Consider the following 14515-nt stretch of genomic DNA (forward strand, 5'->3'; position numbering starts at 1 on the left):
CTAAGAATCAAAGTTAATGGGCAGGATCTAAGTCGAATTCAGGGGATTTGATCCTACAGGGGGACCCCACTTCAGCACCCATGTGAGCCCTCCAGGTGTGCACAGAGGCTTTCCTCCAGATCTACGAGGGGGCTGGGGTGGTGGTGGTGGCGGCTAGTGAGGGCTCATGGGCAAGGTGTGCTGGCCGGGTGCTCCCTGCACAGTACTCAGGGCACAGGGAGCAGCACTCTGACCCCCCAGGTGTACTGAGCGGCTGCTTTGCCACAATGGTGTGGACAGACGCTGGTCCCTTCATGTCCTGACCCCCCCCCTCCCGGGGCCAGTTATCCTGGCAGAAGTTAGACGGGGTCCCGCACCTGTCACCTGTTCGTGCTGGTGCGGGGCGGGCGGGGGGGGGGGGGGCCGGGCCGATCTGGTCCTGCCCCCCCCGCGGCCCCCTCCCCGTCCCCGCCCCCCTCCCCGCCCCCCTCCCGCCGCCCCCCGCCGCTCGGGAGGAGCCCGGGCCGCCGCGGCCCGCCCGCCCGCCCGCCCGCCGCGGCCCTCACCGTTCACCATGCTCCCGTCGCCTTCCCCGGGCTCACCAGGAGCCGCCTCCGACTCGGCCTCGACGGCCTCCTGGGCCTGGGCGCCGTCGGCGCCGACGAAGCCCGACGAGAGGCCGCGCGACCGGCCCTGGCGCCAGGCGGCGCGGGGACCCGGCGGCCGCAGGCGCGGAGAGACGCCGGCTGCCAGCGCCATGAGCCTCCTGGCGGCCGCCATCGCGCTCCCGCCAGCCCCCGCGGCCCCGGAAGGCGCTGGGGTGGGGTGGGGGCGGGGAGGGAGGGGGAGGAGCGCGAAAAGGGGCGGGGCCGGGGGCGGGGCCGCGCGCCCCCTGGCGGCCGGCGGGACGCCGAGCCCGGCCCAGTGCGCAGCTCCCGCCTCCCGGCCCAGACCCTCCCCGCGGGGGATCCCCGCTCGCAGCGAGCCAGGCTGCCGGGCTAAGGGGAAGGCCCGACCCCGGGGGTAGGAACTAACTGCCCAACCGGCCGCACCCCCATCCGAGAACGACCTACAAAGCAAGTCTGGTGAGGAACCCGGGACGGAGAAGATTTCTTTCTTTTGCCCGTCCTGGGGCTTGAACTCGGGGCCCGGGCGCTGTCCCTGAGCTGCTTTTGAAGCTCCAGGCTACCCCTCTACCACTTGAGCCACAGCGCCACGTCTGGCCTCTTCTGTGTCTGTGGTGCTGAGGAATCGAACCCAGGGCTTCATGCATGCGAGGCGAGCGCGCTCCCAGCATCGGCTCAAGAAGTGTTGAAGGGACAGCTGGATTCTGCGGCTGCAGCTTGCTTGTTTGGAAGCCCAGGTGGGAATCCATTTCCACAACAGTGGGCCTGGATCGTTATTTCTCTTCAAGGCTCTGACAAAGACTTTGGGTGTGCTGGGGCTTAAACTCAGGGTCTGGGCACTGTCCCTGGGCTTCTTTTGCTCAAGGCTAGCTCTCTACCATTTGAGCCACGGCTCTACTTCTGGCTTTCTTTCTCTTTTTTTTTTTTTTTTGGTAGTTTACTGGAGATAAAGAGTCTCACAAGCTTCCCTACTCAGGCTGGCTTCAAGAACCTTAGATCTCAGCCTCCTGAATAGCTAGGATGACAGGTAGGAGCCACCAGTATCTAGCTCTGGGGTAGGACCTTTTTTAACAAGTTCCCAGATAGTAAGGAGAAAAATAAATAAATAAATAAATAAGGCTATGTATGGGGGAAACACAAGGATCTGAATCGTAATATCTACAGCTCAGTCTCACCCAACAGTGCTACTTGCCAACTGAGTAGCTTAGGCAAGTTCATCAACCGGAATAATTACAACAAATTTGTTCTACTCATTTTTTTTTTTTTTTTTGGTGGCTGTGGTGAGGATCAAATAAGAATATTCCAAAGAAGGCTTTGCAGATTGGCCTGGGAGAGAAGTTCCTAGCTTCTGAGAATGTAAATCACGGGGAACAGTCCCTTAGAGACAGACTCAGGTGGGATGGGACAGCCTCAAACCTCAACTCCTCCATTTACTCCTCAGTGGGTCTTTTCCAAGAAAGGCACAAGAGGGAGTAATTACCTGACAAAGCAACTGTGGCTACCCTCAGTTATCAAACATACCCCACTCAGAAGAATGATGATCCCAGGGCTTTGTGTTTGACCAGGGGACTCATTAATTTCTACATAGCCATCAAGCTTCTGGAATCATGCTCAAAAACAGTCAGCTGACTACATTCCCTCAGAAGAATCTGGATGTGTACTGAGCCAGGAAGGGGCTAGAGTAGCTGAAGACAAACTTGACAAATTCTGGTGCCTGACAAGTTGAAAGAGACAAGCATAGACAGAAAGACACTACTTCAACAGATCCTTTCTGAAGCCCTCAGTACTGCGCTCTACTTCGGCAGCCTTGTAGCTTATGATGGAAATGCCACCATTTCTTGGATTCCCAAGGGGTATAAAGGGAGAACTGCAAAGACCAGACTGGCCAGGAGTTGGCTAAGTGTTCAAGCTGATCAATAATTTTAGGGGAGTTCATAATAGCAGATGCTTTAAACTTTATGTTAATGTGTGTGTGTGCACACACACGCATGCAATGCACATGGTGGGTGCTAGTGCCCATGCCTGCCATCTGAGCCACTCAGGAGGCTGAGACTTGGGAGTATCACACAGTTCAAAGGCCAGATAGAAAAGTCTGCAAGAAGGCTGGGAATGTGGCTTAGTGGAAGAGTGCTTGCCTAGCATGCATGAAGCTCTGGGTTCGACTCCTCAGTACGACTTAAAACGGAAAAAGGCGTTAGTGGTGCTGTGGCTCAGGTGATAGAATGCTTGCCTTGAGCAAAAGAAGCTTAGGGACAGTGCGTAGGCCCTGCCCTGAATTCAAGCTGCAGGACTGGCAAGGAAACAAGGAAGGAAGGTCTGTAAGACTTATCCAGTGAAAATCTGGGCTGGAGGCATGGCTCGAGTGGTAGAGTGCCAGTTGTGAGCAAGAAAGCCAAGGGTACATCGCACTGAGTTTAAGACACAGTGCTAGCAAAAAGTTAATTTTAAAAAAATACACACACAATATAATATACATATATATGTATAAAAATGTTCTAATAGTGTCATCCTGAGAAAATAGTTCACTTTTGCAAGCCTTTTTTTTTTTTTTTTTTTTTTGGCCAATCCTGGGGCTTGAACTTGGCCTGGGCATGGTCCCTGAGCTTCTTTTGCTCAAGGCTAGCACTCTACTACTTGAGCCACAGTGCCACTTCTGGCTTTTTCTGTGTTTGTGGTATTAAGGAATCGAACCCAGGGCTTCAAGCATGATAGGCAAGCACTGTACCACTGAGCCACCTTCCCAGCCCCCAGAGCAGAACCCTTCTAGTTCTGTGATTAGCTCCCCAGTGGTCCAGAGCAGGAGTTGGATAATTATAGCCTAGAGACCAAATCTAGCCCATTGCCTATTATTATAAATAAAGTTTTAATAGGACAAAAATACGTTTTTGTAGTTATGTATAATCTATAACTGCTTTCGTGCTATAATGGCAAAGTTAACTGCCACAGAAAATGTATAGCCTGCAAAATCTCAAATACATTTACCATCTTTGTGAACTTTTGTTGAAGAAGATTTTGAAGTAAGTAAGAGGGCTGAGGCTCTTTCCTTTTGCTAATAGTTAAGTCTTCTCAAAAATTCTTTTTTTTTTTTTTTGGCCAGTCCTGGGGCTTGAACTCAGGGCCTGGGCATTGTCCCTGGGCTTCTTTTGTTCAAGGCTAGCACTCTACCACTTGAGCCATAGTGCCACTTGCAGCTTTTTCCGTGTATGTGGTACTGAGGAATTGAACCCAGGGCTTCATGCATGCTAGGCAAGCACTCTACCACTAACCCACATTCCCAACCCCTTCTCAACATTCTTGCGAGAGAGAGAAATTATCTCCTTTACCTGTGAAAAAAAGAAATAAGTTCTGAAAATGGGAAGAGGTTACTGGTTTAGATATCTCTGAGAACTTCAAAATCAAGTATGTCTTGTTCTGCTTCATGTGTTACATCTACCAGCATGGAATTAAAATACAAAGGCTCTAAACACCTAGAAACTAAAAAAGCCCCCAAGATATCAGGTGCCAATGGCTCATGCCTATAATCCTGGCTATTCAGGAGGCTGAGATCTGAGGATTGCGAGTCAAAGCTAGCCTGGGCAGGAAAGTCAGACTCTTATCTGCAATCAGCCACCAGAAACCTGCAAGTGGAGTTGTGGCTCAAGTGCTAGAATACTAGTCTTGAGCACAAAGAGCTCAAGGACTGTGCCCCAAGTCCTGAGTTTCAAGCCACAGGACTGGCACAAACAAACAACAACATAAAATAAGCCCCCAAGAAAAGGCAATAGGAGGAAGCTTTTGACAGGTCAAGCTTTGGGGCAGACTGGAGAATGTATGGAGAGAATAGGAGAGAAACAACCAGCACCTAAAGAGACTGAGGGGCTTGGCCAACACACAATGACTAGTCACTCAGTAATAGATTATCTTATGGACTGCCAAAACAGCAAGGAGGAGTCAACCTGGCTATCAGTGAGAGAGTAAGGAGAGCTACTCCAGCCAGGTCACCCTGCTGCAGGAATTCCCTTTCCACATGTGGAAAGCCACAGATCCCTTGGTTAAAAGAAAACCCACCACTACATTAAGCAGAGAAGGGAGAGGGCCGACTGTGCCCCTCCCCTTCCCGATCCCAGCAGATACAGTGTTACCCCTCGGTGCTTTCTACTGCTCCAAGTCTCAGATTTGAGTAGGTGCTGAAGGTATACAGGTGACACACTGAGGTGGGCTTTCTTCATTTATTCACCCTTGATCTTGAGCTTGTTTTTTTTTTTTTTTTCCATTTCCATATTCTGAGTCTGAGGGACTCTGTACTCCACATATATGGCCACCATTCTGGAGACTTTTTTTTAATTTCAACACATGAGAAATTGTCTCTGCCATACGCCATCTTAAAGGCAAAAGCACCAGTGAAGTCTCCAGGGAACTGTGGGGTAGCCGGGCACTAGTGGCTCATGCCTATAATCCTAGCTAATTCAGGAGGCTGAAATCTGAGGATCACGGTTCAAAGCCACCCCGGGCAGGAAAAGTCCATGAGACTCTTACCTCCAACAAACCACCAGAAAACCAGAAGTGTAGCTGTAGCTCAAAGTGGTAGAGCTCAGACAGGGCCCAGGCCCAGAGTTTAAGCCCCATTATGAACAAAAACAAACAAACCAATAAAAAGGCTGAGGTGGAAGGATCAATTGAGCCCAGGAGTCTGAAATCAGCCTGGGCAATATAGCAAAGATTATCGAGAGAGAGAAAGAGAGTGAGAGCGAGAGTGAGAGAGAAAGAGAGAAGGAAAGAAAGAAAGAAAGAAAGAAAGAAAGAAAGAAAGAAAGAAAGAAAGAAAGAAAGAAAGGAAGGAAGGAAGGAAGGAAGGAAGGAAGGGAAGAAGGAAGAAAGAAAAAGAAGAGAAAGGAAGAAAGGAAGGAAGGAAGGAAGGAAGGCGAGAAAGAAGGGAGGGAGGGGCAAGGAGAAGGGGAAGGGGAAAGGGAAAGGGAAGAGGGAGGAGGAAAGAAGGGGAAGAAGGAGGGGAAAGGGAAGGAAGACAAGAGAAGACAGAACATAGCAGAAAGGCCTAACAATCACGTGGTCATAGAGAGGCTAAGTTGTATGTCATTTCTACCAGGGAAAGGCAAGAAGCACACCACGTGGATGCTTTCGCAGGCACAGCTCAGCAGGCTCATGGGGGGGAGGGGGGCCCATGCTCCTCTGGGAAAAGGCAGGGAGAGCGTGTAGCACCTATGGGCCATCCCACAGGGCAGCTGCCCATCCCCTGAGCCCCAGCACTGCCGAGTGCCCCCACTAAACCATCTTCCAGCTTTACCAAAAGCACATCTGACACTCTCAGGACCACTCACCTGCCATGTTGGAAATGTTAACGTTCAGCCTTTTCGAGTTACAGGGCATTTTAAGAAAGGAAAAAAAAAAAAAAAAAAAGGGCAATCAACTCTTGTTTTGGCAATGGTAAGGGGTGGCATTTCTTTAACACCTAAGTCAAGTAGTCACAGAGGGGCTGGAAGGACACATGGCTACTGTTATCTTAACTGCTGCCTATCAGGAAGGGCTAATAATGTAGCAAAAGGGCAGGACCTGTGCAGTAGCACCGGCCCTTATACCCATCCCAAGCTCTAAACCTTCAAAGCACTTTACAAGACAAGAGCCCGGGGTAGGTTAGCTGTCTGTCTCCAGATGAGAACAAAAATCATTCTCAGCTAACATCATTCGCTTTCCATGTTAACACGTAGCCTAAGAGCAGCTGACCAGACAAAAAAATAAATTAATTAAAAAAAGAAAAGAAAAAAAAAATGGAAAGAAAAGCCACCAGGGATGCTGGAGTTGGTAAACCTAAAAAAGATCTAAGTTTGGGGAGGAGGGAGAAAAGATGCTCATGAGTAGAAAATGCTCTTGTGGTCCCTGTTTCTAAAGGGTATGGTAAAACCTGAGGTTGTCACTTATATGGGGGGGAGGTGACATTCTCTCCTCTCAAAGATGGCTTTCCCTTGCCAATAGACTGACAGGTGGATTTTAATGTCAGTAAAGTGCTTTGAGGGGCTGGATGGGAGACAGGGAAGGAATTTGACTGGGCATTCCCAAAGGCTGCAAGATGGTGGACGCTGGGAAGAGATCAGGATCGTCACTCTGGCCCAGGCTATAAGCACCTGCTGTCTTTTGTGAGTTAAGAGCCTTCCCTAGAAAGCTACAATGTTCTCTATGCGGATGTGCAGAAGACCTCAGCAGAATAGGCTCAGACTTTATTCCAGGAGACTGGGGGGGGGGGGGGGGAAGGGGTCAAGCCATATTAACCAAGGATTGTGAAGAGCCCAGAGCTTTCCAAGAACTCTCTCCCAAGGGTTCCACCAGCTCTGCTAAGCCCATCCTCCCCCCTGACTTACTTTTCAGAGGCCCTAGAGCCCCATACCCGGGTTCCCACTGAAACCCCACCTCCTGGCAGACCCTGGACCATGGTGATGCTGGAGGCCAGGCCCCTCCCTTACCTCGAGAGATGGTCCCTCCAGGGGCGGGGTTGACACACATGGGTGGAAGGCGGGGTGGGGGGAGTTTGCACTGACGCTGTCTGTGCTGGGCCCGATCTGGGGGGGCGGAAACAGAGGGTATTAGAACAACAAGAGGTCAGTCACCCCCTCCCTGGACCCGTCCCTCCCATAGTATAGAGCCCTGAACTGACTCGCCCTAAGAGCATCCATGAGGAGTTTGTGGGCAGCAGGGCTGCTGATTGACTTTGGGATATATATCTCACACCATGTCCTTGTAGAGATCCCTTCTTGGATCTCAAAAAGGCCTCAAACCCTTCCTGTTCTCTCTGAGTTTAACATGTGTCTTGTACACTCTCTAAAAGAATAAAACGGGGGTCTGAGAAGGTGGCTTAGTAATAGAGTGCTTGTCTATCATGCATGAAGCCCTGGGTTCCATTCCTTAGTACCACCTACCCAGAAAAGGCTGGAAGTGGTGCTGTGGTTCAAGTGGTAGAATGCTAGCCTTGAGCAAAAAGAAGCTCAGGGATAGTGCCTGAGCCCTGAGTTCATGCCTCAGGACTGGCAAAAAATAAAAAATAAGAATAAATAAAATGGGCTGGGAATGTGGCTTAGTGGTAGAGTGCTTCCTAGCATGTATGAAGCCCTGGGTTCCATTCCTCAGTATTACGTAGACAGAAAATCAGTGCCACACAAACAGAAAAAAAAAACGAAATGGTACTGTGGCTCAAGTGGTAGAGTGCTAGCCTTAAGCAAAAGAAACTCAGGGACAGTGTCCAGCCCTGAGTTCAAACCCCAAGACTGGCAAAAAAAGAAAAAAAAAAGTTTCACAGATTTTTCTTGCCCAGGTTGACTGTGAATCACGATCCTCAGATCTCAGCCTCCTGAGCAGCTAGGATGGCAGGCGTGAACCACCAGCATCCAGCTCCATCTTCAACTTTTGGTAGCTATCTAAGCATTCGGTAAGGTTTCAACTTTGGTCACCTTAGTCTCCAATCTCACATTATTGTTTCCCTCTATGGAAGAACAATGAAGGGATTTGTGAATTATTGGAATCAAGTCTAGTGGCTGCTAAAAGCAGATCCACAGACTCCTTTTCTAAAAGTGCCATTCCAAATATGTGCATTCATTTAGCCTAAATGCCACTCATCAGTGACTACAAAGTACATTTTTAAGACTCTCTAAATATCTGAACTAAACTGAAGATATTCCCCCTAGTTTTCCATAGAAAGGTAGAAGAGCTGAGTTAAGGAAGGCATAAATCTGGGCAGGAGTGACTCACACCTGTAATCCTAGCTAGTCAGAAGGCTGAGACCTGAGGATCAAGGTTCCAAGCCAGCTGGGGTAGTCAAATCTACCAGAGTCTTATCTTCAAATAACCAGCAAAAAAAAGTCAGAGGATGTGGCTTAAGTGGCAGAGTGCTAACTCTGGCCTGGGACCTTGAGATAGGTCCAGTCCTGGCCAGAAAATGGAAGAAGGAAGGAAGGAAGGAAGGAAGGAAGGAAGGAAGGGAGGGAGGGAGGGAGGAAGAGAGGGAGGAAAGGAGGGAGGGAGGGAGGGAAAGAATACAAGAGGGAAGGAAGGGAGGAAGGGGAAAGAGGGAAGGAGAGAAGGAAGGAAGGAAGGAAGGAAGGAAGGAAGGAAGGAAGGGAGGGAGGGAGGGAGGGAGGGAGGGAAGAAGGGAGGGTAGGAGGAAGGAAGGGAGGAAGGAAGGGAGGAAGAAAGGAGAAAAAAATATATATATGGTGTTATAGAAGAAACACTTACAGTATTTGGAACTAAGTGCCTAGGATTAAAGTTGACTTTGGAATTAATTCCAGTTCCTCCCTTGAATCGAAAGCTACAAATCATAAGCTCAACCACTCTATGCCTGTTTGAAAAATGTCCTCATTCATATTCAAGAATGCGGGATTTAAAAAGAGCAAAGGGAGGAATATTTGATGAGTGTTACTTCATGAAGCATTTCAGAACGAGGAAAAAGATGTTAGAATACCACAACATCACTGAAACCTTTTCTGACTATATTGCTAGAAGAAAATGTACATTCTTACTAATGTTCCTCACCCCCCCCCCCCAACCTCCTGCTCACTGGGCTTGAACTTAGGGCCTGGGCAATGTCCCTAAGCTTCTTCTGCTCAAGGCTAGTGCTCTCTACCTCTTGGGCTACAGTGCCACTTCTGGCCTTTTCTGAGTAGTTTATTGGAGATAAGAGTCTCTCAGATTTTTCTGCTTGGGCTGGCTTTGAACCACAATCTTTAAATCTCAGCCTCCCTCAGTAGTTAGGATTACAAGCATGAACCACCAGCGCCTGGCTGACTCATCCCCCATTTTTAAAGACTTCTTTGCTTTTGTTTCATTCAACAGTACTATAGTTTAAACTCAGAGCTGAGTGTTTGCTAGACAAGCACTCAACCACTGAAGCTATGATGTAAGCCCTTGGGTTTTTTATTTTGGTGCCGGTCCTAGGGCTTGAACTTAGGGCCTGCCCACTGTCACTGAAGTTTTTGGTTCAAGGTTAGTGCTTTACTGCTTCCAGCTTTTTGGTGGTTAGTTGGAGATAAGAGTTTCTCAGAGTCTTCCTTGCTTGAGCTGGCTTCAAACCATGCTGCTCAGATCTCAGCTTGAGTAGCTAGGATGACAGACATGAGCCACCGGCATCTGGTTTGTTTTGTGTTGTTTTCTTTTCCAGACGGAGTCATGCTATGTAGTGCAGGCTGGCAGAAAACTCATGATTCTCCAGCCATAGTCTCCTGAGTACCTTCTCACAGAAGATTCCATTTGCTTTGCTGAGTCCTGACTCTGGTGGCTTTGTAGCTGAGAGAGCAGGTACTTGAAGCAAAATGCTCTGTTGAATTATGTTCATAGGAAAGATGGGGGTTGGGAAGGCGGTTCAGTGGTAGAGTGCTTGCCTTGCATGCACGAGGCCCAGGTGTGAGCCACCAGTGCCTGTTTTCAGGCTGTATTCTTATAGCTACAGGCCTGAGCAACGAAAAGATCAACTAATTCACTTTTATAAAGAGTTTGGTATGTTCAAGATAAAGGGCTGGGTAGGGAGCTTTTCAAATGTTATTTCTAATATTGTCACTATACCCCTAGCGAACAGAAGAAAGTCCGTTATCATCATGACAGTGTTAGGCAGAAGTAGTTTTGAAGGCTAGGAAGTTTGATTCAGTGGCCCCAAGCTTTTCACTTAGTATTTCCTCCCAAGACTAAAGCTACCTTAGGAAGTTTAGCTCATCATCTCCTCCTGAGGAGCAAAGAAATATGTGCAAAGTAAACCCACCAGGTACCAGTGCCTCACACCTGTCATCCTAGCTACTCAGGAGGCTGACATCTGAGGATCACAGTGCAAATCCAGCTGGGGCAGGAAAGTCCTTGAGATTCTTTATCTCCAAGGAACCACCAGAAAACAGAAGTGGACCTATGACTTAAAGTGGTAGAGTGCTAGCTAGCCTTGAGCACAAAAGCTTATCTCCAATGAACTACCCCAAAGCTGGAAATGGAGCTGTTACTCAACTTGTAAAATATCAGCCTTGAACAAAAAAGCTCAGGGACAGTACTCAGACCCCTGAGTTCAAGCCCTAGGACCAGTGTTTGCCTGAAGGAAAATATCCAATATAGTCTTTCTGATTAGTGACTGTTCTCTTTGAGATTTTCAAGCATAAAATGATTGTTAGTTAGTACATACTACTTACTTGTAAACAATCAAGGCCCAAAGTCAGTCTATATTATGCACTAAAGCCTCTTAATGATAATATGGATTGTGAGTTTATGAGGGGTCAGGCCTTCTTCTAAGCAGTTAACACCTATTAACACATCTGATCCTTGGAACCACATCCCTTTTACAAGTGGTGACAAACCTCAGTGCTTATTAGGTAAACACAGAGTAATTAAGTGATAGTTTACAGCTCAGGAAAGGACTGTGCTGTCTATACTAATCTAACCTTCAGGTTTTTTCCTTTCTTAGCCAAAAGAGAAAGAAAAAAAGAGAAAAGAAGAAAAATATAATGACAAAACTTATTTGTGAAGTTGGGTGCTGATGGTTCACCCCTGTAATCCTAGCTACTCAGGAGGCTGAAATCTGAGGATTGGGGTTCAAAGCCAGCCCAGTCCGGAAAGTCCATGAAACTCTTTATCTCCAAGTAACCACTAGAGAACTGGAAGTGGTAGAGTGCTTGTCTTTAGCAAAAGAAGCTCAGGGACAGTGCCCAGTTCATGTCTTATGACCACCAAAATCAAATAAAAAACTTATTTGCTTATGTTTGTGTATGTGGGGCTTGAAATTTGGGCTTCTTGCTCTCACTTGGCTAGTACTTAACCACTTGAGCCTAACCTCCAGTTCTAGAAAAAATTAATCTTTCAAGCACCATGAAATCAAATGGAGGGACTAAAGAGGTTTCTCTGAACGTTGACATCCATCCATCCCTCTTTCTGGCCCCATTCTGAGTATACACATGGTACCACCTGGCTAGTGGTTCCCAGGCACTGAAGAATGTAAGATGGAAGGGAGACACAATCAGGAGAATTTATTTAATCAAAAGCTCTGGACAGGGCTGGGAATGTAGCTTAGTAGTAGAGTACTTGCCTAGTATGCATGAAGCCCTGGGTTCAGTTCCTTAGTACCACATGCAGAAAAAGCCAGAAGTGGTGCTGTGGCTCAAGTGGTAGGGTGCTAGCTTTGAGCCAAAGAAGCTCCAGAATAGGGCCAAGGCTTTAAGTTCAAGAACCAGGACTGGCACAAAAATAAGAAAAAAGCATTCTAACTTAGTTATTATTTAGTAACACATGTTCAGTGGAGCCGCAAACTCGTATCAGCTTCGGTATAGGACAGGGGCTTTTTACTCTTCATTCCCTTGAAGCTATGCTCTTGTCTAAGACACACAAACTCCTCAGGATCTTGGCTCCTGAAACTCTCACCAGTTAATTCATTTTGTGTTAAATATATCCTGAACTATACCCCATAGTTCAGTGACAATGTAATTAATTTTTCAGTAGTTTATACAACCTCCTCATCTCATCTGTTACGAACCTCTACGTTCAAGACTTGTTGGAGTTCATATGACCACTGATAATAACCTTATATACTTCTGCTAGTGTTTACTGAGACTTATTATGTTCAAAATGCTGGGACAGCACAAGCCTTGGATATTGGATACAGGGAGTTCCTGATCCAATGTTGCAAAAAAAAAAAAAAAAAAATTGTGGTGAGCACTGGTGGCTCAGGCCTGTAAAAGCCTCGCTACTCAGGAGCTGAGATCTGATGATCATGGTTCAAAGCCAGCCCAGGAAGTTGAAAGACTCTTATCTCCACTGAAGCACCAAAAAATCTGGAAGTGGAGCTGTGGCTCAAGTAGTAGAGTGCTAGCCTTGAGCATAAAAACTCAGTGCCTAGGTGCTCAGTTCAAACTCCAGGACACACACGCACACGCACACGCACACGCACACATACACATACGCACGCACGCACGCACGCACACACAGAATTTAGCCAGGCTCCAGGGAATCATGCCTATAATCACAGCTACACAGGAAGCTGAGATCTCAGGATCACAGTTCAAAGCCAGCCCAGGCAGGAAAGTCTGTGCGATTCTTATGTCCATTTAACCACCAGAAAACCAGAAGTGGGGCTGTGGCTCAAAGTGGCAGAACATTAGCCATAAAGCTCAGGGACAGCACCCCAGGCTCTGAGTTCAAGCCCCATGACCAACAAACACAAATAAATGAATGCATGAATTTGGCATAGACTAATCATAGGTTAACATGGACATGTTGCTAAAGTAAGTTATAGAAGGATTGTATTTGATCAAGAGAAATCAGGAAAAGATTCATGGGGCAGATGGTGGAAAACACCAGCCTAGAAAAAAGGCAAGATTTGGATAAACAGAGAAATGAGAGAAGGCTGAAGAGGGGGCGGCAAAACATATACCAGGCCAGGATAGAAGGCACAAGGTCTGCATGCAGAGCAAGGGAAGGCAAGGGCTGTGAAAAGCTACTCTGAGAGGATAACTATGCAGTGGTAAAGAAAACTCACAGCTTTCACAGCTGTGAATCCCAAAGAGGAAGGTGTGAGGCCACAGATGCAGTTACATTCTTACCTTTTCTGAATGAGTCCAAGCTGAACATGTCTGGCCAAGAGGGGAAGCTGGAATCCTAAGGAGGGTCAAAAGGCAACAGTTTAATATTCCTGTTCCAAGAACTGCACAGAAGACTTTCAATTGTACAGAAGATGAGAAAACAAAACAAAACAAAACAAAACAAAAAAGCTCTTCACTAGAGAGCTCCACTGCAACTCCCCAATCTTAATGATGGGAAGGTGACCTCTGCTTTAATTACATGTACCCTTCTTTGTAATTGAGAGCTTTCTTCTTGTTAAACAGAAAGGGATGCATTTTGTCTTTTACTTTTATTTTGCCAGTCCTGGAGCTTGAACTCAGGGACAGCAAGCTTTTTTTTTTGGCTCAAGGTTAACAACATGCAACCACTTGAGTCACAGCACCACTTCTGGCTTTCTCTGTTTATGTGGTACTGAGGAATCGAACTCAGGGCTTCATGCATGCTAGGTGAGCACTCTACCACTCAGCCACATTCCCAGCCCTGCATTTTGATAGATACAGTTACACTTCATTACAACACTTGCAGATTTCCTTGTGATTCTTCCAAGAGGAAACGAATTCCTTATGGATGCCCAGTCTCATGTGGCATCAGGAAATGGAACTGTGAATTGCTTTTAAGGACAAACTGGCCATATGGGACCTTAGGAATAAGATTGGACTGATAACATCAAAGAGTAATTGTTTAAAGATCTGGAATAAAAAGCTTTTTTGGTTGGAAGGGGCCCACTGGTGGCTCAGGCCTGTAATTCTAGCTACTCAGGGGGCTGAGATTTGAGGATTGTGATGTGTGGTAGAAAGCTAGCCTGGACAAGAAAGTCTGTGAGACTCTTATCTCCAATTAACCAGCAAAAAGCTGGAAGTAGAGCTGTGGCTCAAGTGGTAAGGAAAGTAACAAGGCCCTGAGTTCAAGCCCCAGGACCAGCGCGTGCGCGCACATGCACACATGCGCGCACACACACACACAAACACACACACACAGAACTTTTTATGCTTTCCAAGGTAGAGCCTCTATGTCTCTAAGAGATGACCAACTATAAATTTACAATTAATAATTAGAATTTAAAAACTTGTTAATATCTAAGCATAAATATTAAGTTGAAACACAACTATTAGCCAAAAATTTTGGTGCTTTTTTTTTTGGTCAGTCATGGGGCTAGAACTCTGGGCCGGCCTGGGCGCTGTCCCTCAGCTCTTCAGCTCCAGGCTAGCTCTCTACCACTTGAGCCACACGGCCACTTCCAGTTTTCTGAGTGATTTATTGGAGATAAGAGTCTCAGAGCCTTTCCTGCCCGGGCTGGCTTTGAACCACTGTGATGCTCAGATCTCAGCCTCCTGAGTAGCTAAGAT

General features: G+C 47.3%; 1 protein-coding gene across 7 annotated transcripts in view; it reads right to left on the reverse strand.

The window, feature by feature from the left end:
- The window catches only part of Dhx30 (DExH-box helicase 30), a 32446-nt gene that overhangs the window by 12490 nt on the left and 5441 nt on the right, over positions 1-14515 (reverse strand). For 3 of the 7 annotated variants that reach the window (XM_070017691.1, XM_070017690.1, XM_070017692.1), the window contains exons 4-6: positions 13151-13205; positions 7058-7153; positions 5921-5949 (exon numbers count right to left, since the gene is read on the reverse strand). In XM_070017691.1, coding sequence (XP_069873792.1) covers positions 5921-5949; positions 7058-7153; positions 13151-13205 — 180 coding nt within the window. Of the gene's footprint in view, positions 1-545; positions 795-5920; positions 5950-7057; positions 7154-13150; positions 13206-14515 lie in introns of those variants that run through there. The other 4 variants (XM_070017694.1, XM_070017696.1, XM_070017689.1 and 1 more) reach the window with 3 other exon arrangements.

This window comes from Dipodomys merriami, unplaced genomic scaffold (assembly GCF_024711535.1).
Source record: "Dipodomys merriami isolate MVZ:Mamm:240054 unplaced genomic scaffold, mDipMer1.0.p SCAF_125, whole genome shotgun sequence".
Classification (NCBI taxonomy): Eukaryota; Metazoa; Chordata; class Mammalia; order Rodentia; family Heteromyidae; genus Dipodomys; species Dipodomys merriami.